This window comes from Ornithorhynchus anatinus, chromosome 8, assembly GCF_004115215.2.
Source record: "Ornithorhynchus anatinus isolate Pmale09 chromosome 8, mOrnAna1.pri.v4, whole genome shotgun sequence".
Taxonomy (NCBI): domain Eukaryota; kingdom Metazoa; phylum Chordata; class Mammalia; order Monotremata; family Ornithorhynchidae; genus Ornithorhynchus; species Ornithorhynchus anatinus.
In genome coordinates, this window is record NC_041735.1 from 52,611,438 (window position 1) to 52,631,303 (window position 19,866).

General features: G+C 38.9%; 1 protein-coding gene across 3 annotated transcripts in view; it reads right to left on the reverse strand.

The window, feature by feature from the left end:
* Positions 1-4,919: 4,919 nt before the first annotated feature.
* ZNRF2 (zinc and ring finger 2) overlaps positions 4,920-19,866 on the reverse strand; it is a 69,378-nt gene continuing 54,431 nt past the window's right edge. Inside the window, exons 3-6 of one of the 3 annotated variants that reach the window (XR_003761490.2) lie at positions 17,367-17,472; positions 13,476-13,554; positions 12,087-12,279; positions 4,920-10,557 (exon numbers count right to left, since the gene is read on the reverse strand). Coding sequence is in view for 1 of the 3 variants with exons in the window: in XM_029070441.2 (XP_028926274.1) it covers positions 13,497-13,554; positions 17,367-17,472 (164 nt within the window). In the remaining 2 variants the exon portion in view is untranslated. Of the gene's footprint in view, positions 10,558-12,086; positions 12,283-13,475; positions 13,555-17,366; positions 17,473-19,866 lie in introns of all 3 variants that reach the window. The other 2 variants (XR_003761489.2, XM_029070441.2) reach the window with 2 other exon arrangements.

Genomic DNA, 19,866 nt, shown 5'->3' on the forward strand with positions numbered 1-19,866 from the left:
GGCACTGTATAAAGTGCTGGGATGGATACAAGCAAATCGAGTTGGACACATAGTCCCTGACCTATGTGGGGCTCACAGTCTCAATCTTCATTTTACAGATGAGGCAACTGAAGCCCAGATAAGTGAAGTGACTTACCCAAGGTTACACAGCAGATAAGTGGCAGAGTCGTAATTAGAACTCATGACCTTCTGATTCCCAGGTCTGTGCCCTATCCACTACGCTATGCTGCTTCTCGGCTTGAGCCCCCAAACTGCAAACAAAAAAAATCAAAATTTTCTTTTTATTCAATTTTTCAAATATACAGATAATGAAAACCTAAGCACCTCAAATGAAAGGACCATTTTTTTCCTGGATTTCCTCCACCAAACACACACATGCTGCCTCAGCCATCATCATCAACGGTATACACTGAGTGCTATGTGCAGAATTATTTAATCTTCTGGGCAGAAATCTTGCAAAACAAAACCTTCCACACAGGCATAACTGATCCATCAAGTATGGGTCTATAAAAATAGGGACAAAGGGAATAGGAGTGCTGCCTCTACATAAATAGTACAGTGCTCTGCACATAGTAAGCGCTCTGCTTACTCGGCACCAAGTAAGCGCTCAATCAATACTATTGAATGAATAAACGAGTCAGGGTCTCATACTTTTAAGCATTCAGCATTTAGAAGCAGCATGGCTTAGTGGAAAGAACATGGGCTTGAGAGTCAGAGGTTGTGGGTTCTAATCCTGGCTCCGCCACTTGTCAGCTGTGTGACTTCGGGCAAGTCATTTAACTTCTCTGTGGCTCAGTTATCTCATCTGTAAAATGGGTATTTAGACTATGAGCCCCACGTGGGTCAATCTGATTACCTTGTATCTACCTCAGCACTAGAAATAGAACAGTGCTTGGCACATAGCAAGTGCTTAACAAATACCATCCTTATTATTATTATTACTAACAGGTAGTACCTTGATACTTTGAAAAAAGAACCAAAGTAAATTACCCTCCCCTGAATCTTTTTGTCAGGCCTCAAAACCAGGTTGATCAGGAAGACAGAAGGAATGCCTAAAGTATATCATCATCAAATCATCAATGGAATTTGTTGACCACTTACTGTGGTCACTTACACAGTACTAAACACTTGGAAGAGAGCAATACTACAGAGTTGGTAGACACAATGAGCTTACAGTCTAGCGAGTTTATTCACCCAGATCTCTTTCCATGATACCTCTATGACTGTGCAAAGTCTAAATGATAATATTAATAATGATGATGGTATTTGTTAGGCATCTATGTGTCGAGCACTGGGTCAGATACAAGATCATCAGGTCCCACTTGGGGCTGACACTGTATGTAGGAGAGAGAACAGGTACTGAATCCCTATTTTATAGATGAGGTAACTGAGGCACAGAGAAGTTCAGTGACTTGCCTGAAGTCACACAGCAGAGGCAGGATGAAAACCCAGGTCCTCTGACTCCAGAACTTGAGCTCTTTCCACTAGGCCATGCTATGGCTTCACAAATGTAGAAAAGGGCCATATTAGATGAGCTTTTTGGTTCAGACCTGGAGGTTTCAAGGCATAATGACCAGCTGCTGAGGATGTGGGTGGCTGAGTAATTTTTATTCTTCCCCATTGTGGACCACTGTCTGAAATTTATTGATAGGAAGAAAGGGATACACAACTTTGAATAGGTCCATTCTTCCATAACCCTGCCCTTTCTCTCATTTTTCTTGACTTTGAGTCTGCCAGGAGTCTCTAGCCCTTGACTGAGCTTTCCCTTGCCTTTGAAGATTCATTACCTGGGTCTGCTCTCCCCACCATCTTCCTCTTCAAGTGCTCTCCAGTCTCCTTTTGCTATCTTATGACCCCCAAACATTAAGTAATCATGGCAGGTCACTGGAAACCACAGTTCCAACTTCCGCCAGCGGGTTCTATTTAAAATTGCCAGTGACATACCTCTAAAAGACCAATTAAATCAGGGTTTCATGTTTGCATTTGAGCCAATCCAAATTCTGGTGTTTAACTGGAAAAAATGAAGATGAGACTTCAGTGTCAGCATGCCAGAACACCCCAAAGGTAGTATTTGTGCTCCCATTGAAATTTTCCCTGACTTACACTGTATGATGGGGGCACAGTACCTACAGAAAGTCATTTAGTAGTCTATGAAAGACACATGTAACCACAGCTTATTTGCGGATAGGAGAGTTCCTGAAAATAAAAAAATGGCACTAAAATGGGAATACTGAATGTGATCATTCTTACCTGAGCTCTGAATTGCTTAAAGTTGGCATAAAGTGGAAATGTACAGTGTTTCAGAGACTTTTGGTTCTTCAAGATTGTAAGTTCTATATTGTAAGCTACTAGAGGATAGAAATCAGAGATCATCTATACTAATTCTATTAATTCAAATTCTACACTAATTAATTCTATAGTAATTCAAACAGTTCCCTGCACACAGTAGATGTTCAATAAATGCTACAGACTGACTTCATGTCTTGTCATATGTTTCCTACATCAGAAACAACATGGTAAAAATCGCTCTCATAGGATAAACAGAAAAATTCCCTTGGCATACCATACAGGCTGAAAAGGGTTGTGAGATAACCAAAACAGAAGTGTTACTTTTCTGGAATGATGACTTCTTTTCAAGATTTTTTTCACTGTTGGCAAGACCCTTCTGGATCATCTACCAAAGAATATCGTAACTGAGAATTACCAGAAGAATCACGATGTTGGCAGGAGAAAATAGGGCTGTGGAAGGTATGGCCACTCCCGTTCAACTTGTTCTATCAAAGACCTTTACTGAATCATCTCAGACTTCTGCTAAGGAGGATATTGTACAATAATGTATTGATAAAAAAGGAAGTACAAAATGGAATCACAAAAGCTAGTATTTCTTGTTAGTGTGACGACAGTGGGATAACAAACTCAAGCCAAACTGAACACCTCAAAACTGTAGTATTATTCAACCTTTTACATGGCATAAACCTGAACTCATCACAGAAGCCACGTCTGACTTCTTGAGTACTTCCACTGGCCTCACCAATGTGCCAAACTCACCATAAAGTGGCAAGTGAGGACCACAAGCAACGAAATCCTAGAATGAAATCAGTCTAACAATGTCGAAACTATGCTTGCCTTAAACACATCTTTGGTGGTTGGGACATATGAGTAGGATGAATGCCAACTGAACACCCAAAAAACTGTTGTATGGAAAGCTGAAAGGGGGTGACAAACACATGAGGAACTATGGAAACACTAAAGAGATAATGAAGCACAGCCTCAGATACACGAGTGTGGCAAATGCATGTTGCAAAATCTATAGGCAGAAGGTGGTTCACTGCAATCAAGGAGTGACTTTTTTTTTTTAAGAGGAGAAACGCCAGAGGCTCTCACTATTATTATTATTTTTCCAAAGTGCTTACTATACATCATGCAATGTTCTAAGCGCTGAGGTAGGCACAAGCCAATAAGGTTGGACACAGTCCCAGTCCCACATGGGGCTCACAATCTAAGTATGAGGCTCACAAGAGGCAAACCAAAAACTGCCAGGTGTGGAAAACACCAAGCATTTTTACACAAAAAGGAGGGTGGAGGGAGAGGTGTGGGGAGGGAATGGAAGGGGGCGCATGCGTGCACTATGATAGGGACTGTCAGTTGCAATTGTTCCACAACATCTGCAACCTGGGTAAGCTAGTTTCACTGGGTAAGCTAGTCAGTAGTTTCACTTTTGAAAATAAAGGGTAACTTACAAAAGACACATAAAAACAGGAAGAACAGTTCACTTTTTCAAATGAGAAGTGGTAGAGTGTAATATTTCCTCACCGCCACCACCACCCCCAAAAAAAATTGAGAGAAAAGACTGAAGCCCATTCCCCTCCGAAAGCTCTTGAAGGCACGATATCTGGAAAGCCACCTGGTAGAGGCAGGTTTCTATCCATTTCGAATAAAGTACCTCTGCCCAGGTGGTAGAGGTTGCCCTCCAGCGTGACTCTTTCAGGTGTGCTTAAGATTGGTCAGAAATGGATGTGCTCGTGACATACTCCCTAAGAATGTCTGTGAACTTGCACCATGCTATACCCCAAACAGCATTAATCGTCATCTCTAGATGGCTGCCTCTGGGGGATGGGGCAGGGGGGAAAGACCACAGAGTCCTCCCTCTCAAGTCCACAAAGGCGACTCTATGAGAACTTAATACAGTATATTCTGTTCCCAGGCAAGAGGCAGAATTGGGTTCATTCATTCTTCAAAAACTTGAGTCAGACTGAAGAGATTCCTAATTTGAACTCCACTAGTTTGGAGTTCATCACTCTGACTCACCATGGTTGCAGAAAAATCATCTGAAGTTAAAACAAGGCACTGGAGGCTGGGAGATGAGCCAGAGACAGAAGTAAACCCAAACAACATACTATTTTAATTCTTTATCAACTTAAAATTCATCTTTCATCTCCTTGTGGGCAAGGAACATATCCACCAACTTTATCATGTTGGTAGAGTCTACCAACTCTCCCAAGCACTTAGTAGAGTGCTCTGCACATTCTAAGTACATAATAAATACCATTGATCAAATGATCTTTCTAAATGATGGCAAATACATTTCTCAGGTCAGAACGAAAAGTGATTTCATTGGCATAGCTCCGATTTTCTTTTGGCAAAAACACATTTGCCATTAAACCCCAAACAGTTTAGTTTAAAGGACCTTAGAGCACAACAAAGAGAAAAAGGTGTCACCGTGCTTCTTTTTGAATATTGACAGACCCTCATTCACCACTCTCCTACCTTTCTTGATAGGCATCTTGGTACATCTAACACAACTACTATTTCTTTGAAAATAGAAATACTATGAAAAAATCTTTAAAATGTCCAATAACAAAATAGATTCCTTTCCTATATGGTCGATCTGAAAGAGATCCAAATCTCAACACATTATACACGTTGTGCTTCAAAAGATTTATTACATATTTTACATAATGGAATGTTATTAAACATATCCTAAATCACTGAAAAAATATTCATATGATTGTGTACTGCCAGACGACCAAAAAACCACAGACTTTACAGTTTCATCTTCCAATCATCCTCAAATACAAAGTTTACAAGCAGTATTTGTCTTAAACATTTCAAATGACCTTCTTTGCTTATGCTGGGAATTATGAAGACTTCTTGCCTATTATTGTTACAAAAATCAAGCATTTCATAAGCTGATATGAAGTTTCACTTACTGTTTCTGGCCCCCCATTTTATTTTCTTAGAAAGAGGTATGCAAAAGTAGCTGTGTCCTTTACACTGTACTCTAAGTAATGATAAGGTGTCAGAAAATATATTCTTTCCTCAGTTGCATGGCACTGCTGGGCTATCATCTTTTAAATACACTAAAATTGGGCAGTCCAAAATACAGTTCCTTAAGAGAAGCACTATGGCCTAGTGGAAAGAGCACAGGCCTAGGACCTGAGTTCTAATCCCGGTACCACCATTTGTCCGCTGTGACTCCTCTGTGCTCCAGTTACTTCACCTGTAAAATGGGGATACAGGTCAGGAGCCCCATGTGGGACATGGGCTGTGCCCAACCTGATTAACTTGTATCTACCCCAGTGCTTAGTACAGTGCCTGGCACATAGTAAAGGCTATAACATATGCCTTTAAAAAAAGAGCCTTCCTCTCACCTCTCCATCTCAAAATATTGAGATACTTTGATTAAGCTAGCTAGGAGATTTATTTCCCAAGACACAACAGGGGTAGTGTAGTTGAATTTCACTTCAATTCGAACTGGTAAGCTTATAGACACCTGATGGATAGTGCCCGAGAACTTTTCATACATGTTAAACCTGGATGCTTGTGACTATTTAGGTACCACAGAATATTTGATGCAAGTTCCTGATACAGGAGAGCTGAAAGGAAACCATGACCAAATGCATCAAGAGGTTAGTTACCAGTTATGATTACAAGTGGTTTCTTTTATTTGTGAACATTGAAACTCCTAAGTTACAAGACATGTGGAAGAAGTAAAATGAAATACATTGTTGCACAACACCTTCTGCCGAAAGAGATCTGATTAAGGCAAATATAACCCATCAGTGTGAGGTCTAATTTTCATACTCTGGGAGCAGGGAGAATGTGGAGGTACCACTGCTCCAAAAAATGGTCAGGAGGTGAAGCTCCTTTATAGAGACATAGGTAGAAGGCATGGAAGAGGATACATCTTAATTACTTCCAGTTTAAGCCTTTCCTTTTAAAAAGACCCCACAGCTGTTTATTTTGGGGAAAACAGCTTCTGAATTGAATATACCGATTCTCTGGACCTTAGTTAAAACAGTACTGTCCTGCCCCATCTTCAAAAACCAATGATTCATTCTCACATTTAGTCTTGGGAAGGATCTTGACTCTTACTTTTGGCAAACTGCCAGCAAGTGACTGGGTGGGGGTAAGCCATTCATTACCAATTGTAAATCAAAACCTCTGTTTGAAATATAACATATTGCTTTTGCTTTTAAAAGCTGAAAGGTCATTTCAGGGTCCCACACTCCAGGCAATTTGCTTGGACAGAGTTGAACAACTGGAAAAACTGCCCCTGCTGTTGTTCAGACAGGAATATCATTGCTTCCAGTGGCAATTAGCGAAAACCCTTCCTCTCATCTCGAAGGAAGATATCAAGTGGCCACTTAGAATGACTACATCTAACTACGGAAGAAAGCTGAAAACCCAAGAGATAGAAAGCATACATAGTCACAGAACCAAAGAATGAATCAGAAGTCACACACTGTAGAAGAAAAGGCAAGCAAATAACCCAACTCCCTGTGAGCTAGGCACTTCTCTACTAGGAAAAAAACACTTGCACAAGAATAATAAAATGACTTTACAGTCAATCTCACAATGGCTGCCTAACAAGATTTCCCTAAGGCAACTTTAACTGCAAGAAAAATGGCTGCCTCTTCTAAGCCACCTACTTGTGATAGGCAAATTGCATTAATACTAATGATCATCACTTCACTAATTTCACTAATTTCCTCTCACTGAAAAATGGCTTAAACTGACTTGAACATATTCTTCAAGCTAAAAATGATGTGGAAATCAGTTGATGAATTATGTAGAAGCCAATTAGAAGGTGAATTCAATCCCCTTCTTACGTATGGCATGGCTTGAGAGAATAGTGAATAGTGGAGCTTATTAGGAAATTCTCACCCTCCAATTTCATTAGTATGTAAATACCAGAGTTGGCGGTTTTTGTTTTTTTTTTTACATAGTTTACATAGTCTTTCAAATAAAGACTCAAAACATTGGTCTTAACCTACCCGACCCCTGATTTGAGAAATACTGTAGTAAATTAAATCTTGAAAATGAATTTCTAACATTGCTCAAATGAGCTCAAATGAACTCATTTAAACAAATAATTTTTTGAAATAAATATTACAGGTACTGCAGAAAGGCTTTACATGCATTTTTTTCTTTTACACTTCAATCAAGTCAAATGTCAAAAGAGAAAATTTAAATACCTCATTGCATTTAAAGAGAAAGAGAACTGTTGCACTATAAGGAATAGAGAATAAACAGCAGTGTGACTTTCTTGATGTATCATCTAGTCCAGAAAATCAAACACTCAAACATGCATTACTTACATTGCTGCTCTTGAAACACAGACTATGACCAGGATCATGATCAGGTTTTGAAAATGATTTTAAAATATACTGACTACTAACAAATTGCTCATTGCAGTAAAACCTGAGTTTCTTTTACATACTATGGCAAGAAATGAGCCAGCTGAAGGAACCTCGGGGAGTCAAAATTGGCATCAACGTGTTTATAGACCAACCATGGCACTCAAATAAAAACCTTAAAACCTATTGTTTCCCCTATATGCAGGAGTGGCCTTTCCCTACCTAAAGGCAGCACATTTTCTTCTTTAAAAAAAGTATTTACAAAAGTGACATGGGCCTAATTCGATCACTAATCAGGATTTTCAGCCTTCATATCAAAACCTGGACATTTAACCTTCAATAGTTAGGACTCAAATCTTAAAACATCTCTCTGATAACATAAAGATGTGGTGAACAAACATTATTATAGAGTATTTAAAAAGAAGTCTGTAACTTAGAGCAGTGTATTGCCTGCATTTTCTAGAATATCTTAACTTTTGGTTTTGAATCCAAACTCTAGAGCATTTTTATTTCAAATTCAATTTTCTAACACATAATTATATGAGATTAATATTTTGAAAAAGTAATCGGAAGAAGCTCTAAATTTAAGTGCTAAAGATAGCTTCTGAAGAATTTATTAAAGGAAAGGCTAGCCATGACTAATTTCAGTTGAAACTCTGCTCTATATAAATTTTAATAATCTAGCACAACAGGATATTAATCAACACTGATTTTCTTCATTGAAAAGCAAATTATTTTGACAACATTAACACCTTGATCTGTGGGACAGATTGGAGAGTTACCAGTGTGCACAAAAAGTGAATTTTAAACCAACATTTTCACACTGATTTTCAGCAAATGAAATTAAAGAAACAAATCACATCATAAAAATAAACTCCAGGAAAATGTCGGCAGTAAACTATCAGAGCTTCATAACTGACTTTTCCTTCAAGAATGCAAAGCAACAAAATTAATTCTTACCACAATTAGGGAAAATTAATGTATTATTTGATTATAATTTGAAGGGGAGGGGGAGTAAAAATTTACATAATATAAAATACATGACATAAGAAGGATTCCATTGAGATTTAATAAGACCAATAAAGAAGGAGGAACTTTTTCCTTAACGGTTTAAAAAGCCCAGTTGAAACTATGCTGTCAGGGGACACAAGGAATTTTGGATTTCTTTTATCACTTGCAGCATAACAAAAGGCATTTCACATCATAACTCTAAGGAAAAGTGTTTTATATACTCTACAATCCCAAGCAAGCAATTGAAAAGTCAGTTTACAACCAACAAGTTATTCTGGGTAGCAGCATTTGCTTCTGTACTTGTCCTTCTTAAAAGAAAACAGAAACAACAGAATAGGAAAAAAAAACTAAAGAAATTAAAAACATGAGTGCAATAGCATTAAATGGACAACCTAATACCTAAACCCTTTCGAGGAAAAGTTTGCAGTAAGAAATCCTTACTAGGCAACTTTCATTTATGCCATACAATTAAAGTGCACTGCTAATATTCATTGATAGCATTTTTCCTTTATGTTGAAAATGCAGAAATTACATATTTGTAAATTCTTGATTTTTAAAAGACGTTCTTTTCTAGCCCTGATATCTCTTCCAGTATTTTTTGAACTATTCAGATATATTTTACTGTTGCTAATAGTTATTCAAAAAATTTTGCTCACAATTTTTTCCTGCTGACAACTTCGTTAAGAAGTCTCTTCAGGTACTCTGTTCCACACAGTTCAATAATAATACATGAATAAATTATAAATTAAGAAAATGTTGGTACTTGTGAAAAAACATTACTTAGCAAATGCCAGCCTCTAGATTGTGACAAATGATTAAAGATGTTCTAATTTTGATTAAAAAATAAATCTACATCAAATGTTCCCCAAAATTAAAGTGAGTTCTAACCCCAGAGTTCAATACCAGTAACTTGGAAACTCTTCTTTTGCTCATTTCTGTAACTAACCTAAATTTCAGACTCCCTCCCTCCCCCAAAACCTAGAGTGACAGCCTGGAAATGAAAAATAAAATACAGTAAAATAACTTCCTGAAAAAATTAAATGAAAAAATACCCGTTAAAATGAAATTACCGTTGCTGGCAGCATTTAAAATTGGTAATTCTTATTCTCCTAAAAAAGTTGCATAGCTGCAAGTTTATGTTTCACTGTAGTCTTATCGGCAAGCAGTTAAAAAAGAAATGAGAATGTCTTAACTGTAACAGTGTAGCAATCTTAGTTGAGCAGTTCAAATGTAACAACCTAACTTGATTTTACTCTTTGGATTGCATTCTGACAAAATTAAATATTCAATTAAAAAAATTAAATATATACTATATTTTCCTATGCAGAAATTTACATTTTCCACTCATGGGGGGGGGGGGAAGTGTGTTGGGATGCAGATTTGAGATCATGGACACTGAGACCATGATTGATATTCAAGGAATAAACTTTCACTGATAGATTATATCTCTTAGTTTGGCGTTTGAAATTTTAATTCATGAGAAGAAAATATGTAATCATCCTCATTCAGGAGTTCAGAAATGAAGAAATGCTGGAAAAAAAGGAAGATGAATCAAAAGAAAACACCATAACCTGCTTGCAGTGCTAAAGAACTTAAAAAAAAAATGAACTAAGAAATCAGTTAACTTTGGCGTTTGAATACAAAATATTTATCAAGAACTGGGGAGATGACTATTCAGTGTGCAGCATTTTCAAAATCCCTGTGTGTCCTTTATATGCAAGTTTGGTACACTGAGCTCTATGGCAAGCAACTGTCCTTTCAGTGAGATTCTTCCATTTGATTGTCCATCTTTGTCAACCAGTTCCACAGAACTCAGATTTCTGGTTGGGTATGCCCGCATATTTGTTTTCAGATTCTCATATCTTTTCAGTTTTCCAAGCATCTTGAAAAGACGACATAAGAAAGCCTGTTTAAAAATAGACATATTTCAATTCAAGGACATACAAAATCACTTCACTTTCCAAAGCAAGAGACTCTTGGTTAACATTTCTCTGACCACTCTATTTCGAATACTCAGAAGTTAAAACATGAGTTACTTTTATCCGAATGGATGGCTCTTCAAAACTGAATGGCCAGATCATGTGATTTCTTGGTATCCGCCGATGCCTGAAACCCCATGCATGTGAAAAGCTCAGAGGTTGCCCTGTTGGTTATATGAAACGTAACCAATTGGGACAGGCTTCAGCTTTTGCTGGGAATACTAGTAAAAAGCCTCATCTCCTCTGGATTCTAACAGAGCCAAGACTGTGCTGAGATTAAACCGATATTTTGTAGTTCAAAAAACAAACAGCAAAAGCCCCACCTTCAGAAAACAGGTTATATCCAGTGGCAGAAGTACCAACTTTTAATTTGAGTTCGGGGACAGAAAAGGGGCAATAAATCAGCCACATTTATTGAGATCTACTGTGTGCAGGGCACTGTACTAAGCACTTCGGAGACTACAACACAATATAATAGACACATTCCCTGCCCACGATAATCTTACAGTCTAGAGGCAGATATTATGTGGGAATGAGGTCTGGGAGGGAAAAGACTTCAAAAAGCTAATAGGCCAGGAAGTCACCATCATTTTGGGCCTTTTCAGCAGGGACTGGAAACATTCTGGTCTTATCAGAGACCTGGGGGTGAGCAAATCTGGGTGTTCAGCTCCAACAGCTGTGGGGGTCATCGTCCTCCCATGCCCCCATGGACTTGGCACTTAAAGTAAGGAGCTCACATTTCTACAGAAGTGGAAGAAAAAGTCATCTCAAATGATTGCTTGGTAAACTCTCCAGGATTTGCCCCCAAGAAGGTGTGAATGGGGTTACCGAAAAGGGGGCTGAGAGATGGCTAATCTATCACAGGTGGCTAATATAAGCAAAAGGAGAGGTGCATGTGTCCTCTGAGGGGAAAATATAAATTATAACAGGCATGACCTACAATTTTCCCCACAATACGGTCTGCTATTCTTTGATTTTGCAGCCTTTTTTTAAGGCAATACAGGACATCCCAGGCCACAGCTTTTAGGACCTCTCATCCCACCATTTTCTCTCTGGACAAACTGGTTTTCTGGAGGCAGCTTCTTTGTGACGACAAAATGGGGATTAAGGAAAAAAAAATCTCCTCCAGCTATAACGAACTATTCAAAGTCCCTCAAACCAGAGTAGCTTGGAACTCCCCCAAGGCTTCATGTAGATGGAGAAGGTCAGAGGAATAACCTACCTAACCCAAGAGAGAGCAAAAGGAGTAGAACTTGGGTCGATGGGAACTAGTGGCTCTCCTCTGTTCACCAAGCCCACAGTGAATAGGAGTAAATAAGGCCGAACATGAGAGACAGTAAATCTGAAGGGGGAGGGAGGAGAAAGAGGAAAGAAATGTCATGATACTGGGACAGTAAGGGCAAGATAGAGGACAGTGTTACACTCATTCCTCTGTAACCAAATTAGGCTTTCTTACCTGCAGCCCAGAAGTAAATGAAGGAAACAACTGAAGTAACTGAAGAAAATACTTAAGTTCTGTCTTCTTGAATATCAAGAGGAAACTGGAGGGGTAAGTAGCTTTACTGCTAGTATTCCAGGAGAGGGATGAAGCCTTTCCTTATTAATCAGGGCAGCTGTTGAGCTTTTTACAGGGATGAATCTCTGGGCATCTGCTGGCAAACCCCAAATGATCACATGGTTGGGCCTTTTCCCCAACACTTCCATTCATTTATATTTTAATGCCAACTTATAGTATTTATTTCACTCAAAACACGCTTAATTTTCATTTTGGTTCTACTTTATTAGACTAAATACAACTTGGAAAATACAGGATATCCTCTCTAATCTCCAATTTTCCAATTTAAAAATTGCATGTGATCTAATTTTGTCTCCCCAGACCTCTACTGTAGCACCTGGTTTTTCACATCATAGAGCCTTCATGGCACCACTTAAATCCGACCTATGTCAATTCCTTACTGTGCCAGGGGCCTACAGCCAACAGTGACTTTACCGTGAAAATCTATACCAATTAACAATTCTGGTAATGTTTCCACAGTGCTCTATCCTTCTCCTTAACTACTTTTCCCACCTACTCCACATCTTGCTTTTTAAGTCCTCTTTTACAATGTCTTATTTTCCTGTTTTGCTCTTTCTTTCTCAACCTCTAAGGAAAACATTTTGGGAAATGAGAACACCCTGTGACTGTAATAACCAAATATTATTTTCTGTAGCTTTGGCCAGTTTTGACCACTATTATGTATATGGTTAATATTTCTCAGTTTTAACAACGTTTCCAGTTCAGCATGTTCTCTTCCCCTTTTAGCCGCTCTAACTCCAGGTTTTAATCACCCTGGTGGTCACTACTGCAGCTGTAAATTCACATCTCATGTGGTCAGAGTGCTGTTCAGAGATGTAGCAAGTTGATTCTTTGATTATTCTGGACCCATTAGGATCACCACCCATTTGCTACCTTAAGGCATGGTCTTTTTTTTGATCAGAGATTGAAAGGAGGAAGAATAATTTCTTTCAATTTACTGATTGTATATATAAAGGGATTTCTTTGGGTTGGTTTAACCTCACTACCTCAGTTACCAAATTTAAGGCCAGGAAACATTTACCTGGTCTTAAACAGTGAGGATTGGAGAGGGAGACGCAAACAGAAAAGAACAAATCAATCTTGATATTCATTCAATACTGCTAATTCTTGCATAACAAGGTATAGTATATATATTACTTGGCTATCTTGACTGGATTAAAATAGATTGAGTAACTACTGAATCAAATTACAAAAGTGTCATTGTACTAAGCTTCAATCCTTAAAATTAGCTCTCATTTTCTAAAAGAACTTAAATAAGTGGTATATTACCTATACACAGGAATCTGGTCCTTAATCTGAGGGGTGTTCAGGGCAAGATCTATTTACCTCAAACCATTCGTCTATGCAACTGAAACCAGAGAGAAGAACAAAAGAATAGAATAATTAGATGATTATTATTATGATCTATATGTAAGCATGAAAATCATTCACGTATCATTTAAGAATGGTGTCTTGATCATTAATCATTATCATTGTTCTATTTATCTATATAGAAAATGTTCATTGTATACTGATTCTCCATGTGGCATCAGGAAAATTTTGACTATAATATTATGAAGAGAGTCTACCAATTAATGAATGGTATTTATTCTGTGCAGAACACTGTGGAGAGGACAGAGCAACCGAGTAGGTAGACACAATCCTGTCCACAGAAGCTTACAGAATAGAGTACTTTAAAAATGGCAAAGATTTGAGGAAATGATGTTTGTAAAAAAGAAAAATAACAGTTCAGTAACATAGTGAGGTCCAGTAATATATTTAAAAATGGACCCCAAACTAGCAAGTTGATTCTTTCATTATTCTGGACCCATTAGGATCACCAGCCGTTTGCTACCTTTAGGCAAGGTCTTTTTTTTTGGTCCCTCCAGTAAATCCACCACTCAATTACCCTATCTACTTGAAGTATATGTAGTAAAACTTTATTTTTAAAAGAAACATACTTCAGTTTAGAACCCACCTTAGGAAAAAAACACACTCTTACAGGGACACCTGAAAACATACTATAACATACACATGATTGTGAAGGAGAATATTAACTGGGACACAGAGACACATGTATAGACATTCACAGAAATGCAGACTTATACCAAAGGCTGCAAACCTTCACTGCTCCTCTTTCTCCCTCCCCTAATTTTACATATATACACAAAGTTCACTGTGTACAGAATCAAGATCCCTAAAACTGATTGGTTCCCCTTCAAATTTTTATATATTTGTCAATTTCTCAGATATAAGTAGCATATGCAATTTTTGAGTTTGTGAGGTACTTCATTTTTTTCTCAAATTTTAAATGTGCAAAATGCTTTTTTTTGCTAAAGTCCCTAATATTTTAAATAATTATGACTTAGAAATGCTCAGACTCTGAAAATTCCTTTTGCCACTGATACCCTTCCACCAAACCCCTCCCTCCATCTTAGTTCTTGCATTTTCTAAACGCAATAACAGAGTAGGATAAGACTTACAAAGAGTGGATCTTAGATACTTCTACAATAATATAATAAAATTAAACAAATTGGAGCCAGGAATTGTGAAAATTAAGTTTCTCATACTAAGCTTCCAGCAATTTCTTCTAATGATCAAATAACTTAGAAAGGGAGAGGGAGGGTGGAAAGCTAATCAATCTAGACCTTTCCCTTCCCAAAACTTGAGAATATATCTATATCTACTTAAACATACAAACTATTCTCTACAGTAGAAGAAAATGTGCAATGACCCAAGAAAGCTCTGTGCTTTAGAAGGCCCCATCTTTCCCCATGTAGGAAACGGAACTCCTAGCTCACCTCGCTACTCTTCAATACACCCCAGCCTGCACACTTCGCCCCCCTACGGCTAACCTTCTCACTGTGCCTCGACCTCGCCTATCTCGCTGCAGACCCCTCACCCCTCATCCTGTTTCTGATCTGGAACGCTCTTCTTACTCTAATGACAGAGAATTATTCTCCCCTCTTTCAAAGCTTTATTGAAGGAACATCTCCTCCAAGAGGCCTTTCCTAACTAAGCCCCCTTTTCTCACTCCCTTCTGTGTCCCCCTGACCTGTGCGCTTTGCTCTCCCTGACTCCCAGCCCCACAGTACTTATGTTCACATTTGTAATTTATTTATATTAATGTCTGTCTCCCCACCGACTCCCTGACTGTAAGCTCGTTGTGGGCAAGGAATGTGTCTGTTTATTATTTTATTGAACTCTCCCAAGCACTTAGTACACACTGCTCTGCATACAGGAAACAATTAATAAATACGACCAAAAGAATGAAAGGGAAAAGACAGAAAGAAGGGACACACAAGGGATAGTTTGTAGCTAGAACTACAGTCCCTCTTTCTGGAATGTAGTTCATTCATTCAATCACTTCTGCTTCTTAACCCTTAACTGCCTAGATGTGTGTGCATACATAAACACAATCATTATGAATGGAACCTAAGAAAGAATGGTTGCTACATAATTAGTAATAGTTACAGTGGGGTTATAATAAAACTCCAGTCTTACAAATAAACACCTTTATGGTCCCTTCTCGGCTTCCCTCACCCTAATCATATGGGGAGCACATTGTCGCTGACCCTACATGGTAGGAGGCCCATATGTCATAGGGGCAGAGGTCTGTGAGAGTGGGCTAGTGGCAGAGCCAGATCTAGGACGGCTTTGGCCCATGGCTTGAGGGTCTCACCAGGCCCCCATATGACCTGTGATGCAGATAGCATCACATGTATTGTTGCGGCATGACTGTTACCGCAATGCAACGTTCCTCTCCACCTAGACTACAGTTCCTTCTCTCTTCAAATTCCGCAAACCACTAGCTTTTGCCAGCTTCAAAACACACATACATGTGGCTCCAGGTTACTCGCGTGGCACAAGTAGCTTGAGGTTGGGGTGGGGAAGTTAGGCGGGCTTTTTAGGATACTATGAGCCATGGCGAGCTTGGAGAGTCTGGCAGGAAGTGGATCTGACCCAAGTCCGCAACTACGGCAGCAGTGATACGAGGGAGGAAGGAGATGATGGAAGCTTATGCACGTACTGGCACCACTGGCAGCACTGTTTTAGCGGGACTTGCTTAAAGCGATCATAGTTGAGGATGGGGTTTCTGAATCCCCATGGGACCTCTTGAGCCAGGGATTGGAGCTTGAGTCCTATGAGCCTCTGTAATGATCTAGTCCTGCTAGTGGACATCTTTTAAAATAAATCTGCATTATTAATTAAAGGATTAAATATTGTACAGCATTTGCATAAAGCAATCACTTGTTTTCCCTCCTTTAATTTTTCCCACTCTCAGAATGAAGAAAGTGATTTCTGCTCTGATTATGCACTTAAACTATTCATAAAAGTAATCACAGACATTTAAGAAAGGTAATGATGTTCGCCCAACTAATCTAGTCTGGGCAGGCTTGATGAACATGGTGGGATTTGAGCAGAGTTTTGAATGAAGGAAGAGAGATGCCAAGTTCTTCTAGGCATACAGAGCAACATGGAAGAACAGAGGAACAAAAAAGCCAAAATTTCATATTTTGAATTTAAAACTACCAAACATCATTTGTGAAGAAGTACTCCCCATACCACTTTCTTTAAAATGAGAATAATAATAACAACAATAATAGTACTTAGTGGAATTTATTAAGCACTTACTATGTGCCAAGCACTGTGTTAAGCTCCAGGATAGATACAAGATAATCAGGTCAGACATAGTCCCTTGTCCCTGTTAAAGTATTTTTTTTCCCCCACATTTATTATGCAAGCAAAAAGTATCAGTGGGTTCAAGAGAAGTTTGGAGAACTAGAGGAAACGGGCTCTGGAGTGGAAAAAAGAACATTAAAAAATCCACGCCTGCCCCTTAGGGTAAGTGACAGGTAGGGCAACACGGTTCCTCTACACATTGTTTGGAAGATATCGTTGCCATTATTCTGAACAGAATACTGGAAGGGCCACTGCTTTGACCTGGAAAAGGAATTTCTATGTTCTTAGGTTTTTCTCAAATCTGGCTTGATGGCCCTTTATACTCCACCTTGACAAAAAAATTCCCCTTTTGATTTAAGTTAAACCCACTTCCATGGACCCAATAAGGTTTTTTCTCCAGAGAAAATATTTTCTTTGGAAAATTATAAGTAAAAATGAGCTGTGGAGAGAAGCCTGTTTAAGCAGCAATATCCATTTTAATACTTAAAGAACACATACCCTTTATGATATATACATAGACAAGGCAGTCTTGCAATCGTATCTCCCTGCTGCAACTCTTCCAGGCATATTGCACATTCCCCAGCATCTTTACTCAGCACATCCTCTGCAGGAAGAGAACAGGAATAAACTTAACAATAAACAATCTTCACAACATTTGCTTTATAAATGGTCTTCATTATAGAGAACATCAAATCTTACTTGGCATTTTTTGACAGCACCAAATTAAATTGGCTTAGTGGAAAGAACATGGTCTTGGGAGTCAGAGGACGTGGGTTCTAATCCCACCACTTGTCTATTGTGTGACCTTGGGCAAGTCACTTACTTCTCTGTGCCTCAGTTACTTCATCTGTAAAATGGGGATGAAAAGTGTGAGCCCCACCTGGGACAACCTGATTACCCTGTATCTACCCCAAGTGCTTAGAACAGAGCTCGGCACATAGTAAGTGCTTAAAAAATACCATAATAATAATAAATTGCTACTTATCTACATCCATATACCAGCACCCAAATATTTAAACATTTTGACAAAACCATACTTCAAATACCAAAAAATCCTCTTGGGTTAAATTTAAGGCCTCAGTGATCAAACATACAGGAGGAGACAGACTGCCCAGGCCCTGGTCACTTCTTGAATCTCCTTTTTGGTGAATTCCCAACCTACTGACTCTCCCTAGCTAAAATAATTGACTGGGCCTGCCACTTTAACCATGCCCAAGGCACTGCTCTTGCCTCCACAATCAAAAACAAGTTCTGACAGGGTTGTCAAAGTTTTCCACCAACAGATTCCATCTTATCCAAAGGCTCTAGTTGCGGTGAAGAGGTAAAACCAAACCAAGCCAAGCCACACACTAGATTCTCCCTTTCTCAAGTCTTGCCTAAGTTCTCTTTTAGGCATGAAACACTTTTCTGGCTTCTGTTCAAATTAGATCTTCTTCTTCCTTAGGATTTCGGTTCAAATCTATCTTCTCTTGAAAATAACATCAGACAACTCACCCACCAATCTGCTTGCTTAATCCAAGTTCCATTGTCACATTTCTCATTCTCATTAATCATTCTCATAATTAGAAAATTCATGTGGGTGCAAATGTGTGTGCAAATACATAAACATAGTTTGTGGGTGATGCTTTCATCTTTTTCCTCCATATACTGTAAGCCTGTTGAGGGCAGGGACCATATCTATTCTTTAATATAAATAGGAGCACTTTGCACATGCTCAGTAGATATTTATTATCTGATTGATGACAGTTCAAATCGAATATATGAGCACTAAACTATAAATTTGTTTCTTGTCCAATTCTGGAAAACTACAGGCTCCTCATAGGCAAGGATCCTGTCTACCAACTCTATAGTCTTGTACTTTTCCAAATGATTAGTAAAGTGCTCTGCACATAATAAGCACTCAATAAATACTACTGATTGCTACGATGTTAATCCAAGCACTACAAAGTACAAAACTGAAACTACAAAATTTAGTAATCAGTGGTATTTCGATATTAATCCAAGCACTACAAACTACAAAACTGAAACTACAAAATTTAGTAGTTTGGATGGAGAGGACAGCGTGAATTTTAGCCATGTTCTTAAGGTTGAACCAACAGGATTTCTGGATAAATTGAATATGTGGGTTGAATGAGAGAGAGGCATCAAGGATAATGCCAAGGTCATGGGCTTGTGAAACAGGAAGGATGGTGGTGCTCTCTATTGTCATGGGAAAGTCAGGGGGAGGACTGGGTTTGGGTGGGAAGATAAAGAGTCCTACTGTTGACATGTTAAGGTTGAGGTGATGGCAGAACATCCAAGTAGAGATGGCTTGAAGCAGAGTGGCTCAGTGGAAAGAGCCCGGGCTTGGGAGTCAGAGGTGATGGGTTCAAATCCCCGCTCTGCCACTTGTCAGCTGTGTGACAGTGGGCAAGTCACTTCACTTCTCTGGGCCTCAGTTCCCTCATCTGTAAAATGGGGATGAAGACTGTAAGCCTCATGTGGGACCACCTGATTACCTTGTATCCACCCCAGCGCTTAGAACAGTGCTCTGCACATAGTAAGCGCTTAACAAATACCAACATTATTATGATTGAAGGGAGGAGGAAATGTGAAACCGCACAGAGGGAGAGAGATCAGGGCTAGAGGTATAGATTTGGGAATCACCCATATATTTTATTTTATGGTATTTGGTAAGCACTTACTAAGTGCCAGGCACTGTAACGAGCAGTGGAGTAGATATAAAACAATCAGGTTGGATGCAGTCCTTGTCCCACATTGGGCTCACAGTCTTAATCCCCATTTTACAGAGGAGGGAACTGAGGCCCAGAGAAGTGAAGGGACTTGCCCAAGGTCACACAGAAGACAGGTGGCAGAGACACTAACAGAACTATACCCTCCTCCACCACCACCTTGAAGACTTTGACCAGGCATCTGAAACACTAATTTACAAGTGTGGCTTATCACGCTTCCACTATTTCTCCAGGTGGACTGTTAAACACTACAATTCCAGCAACCC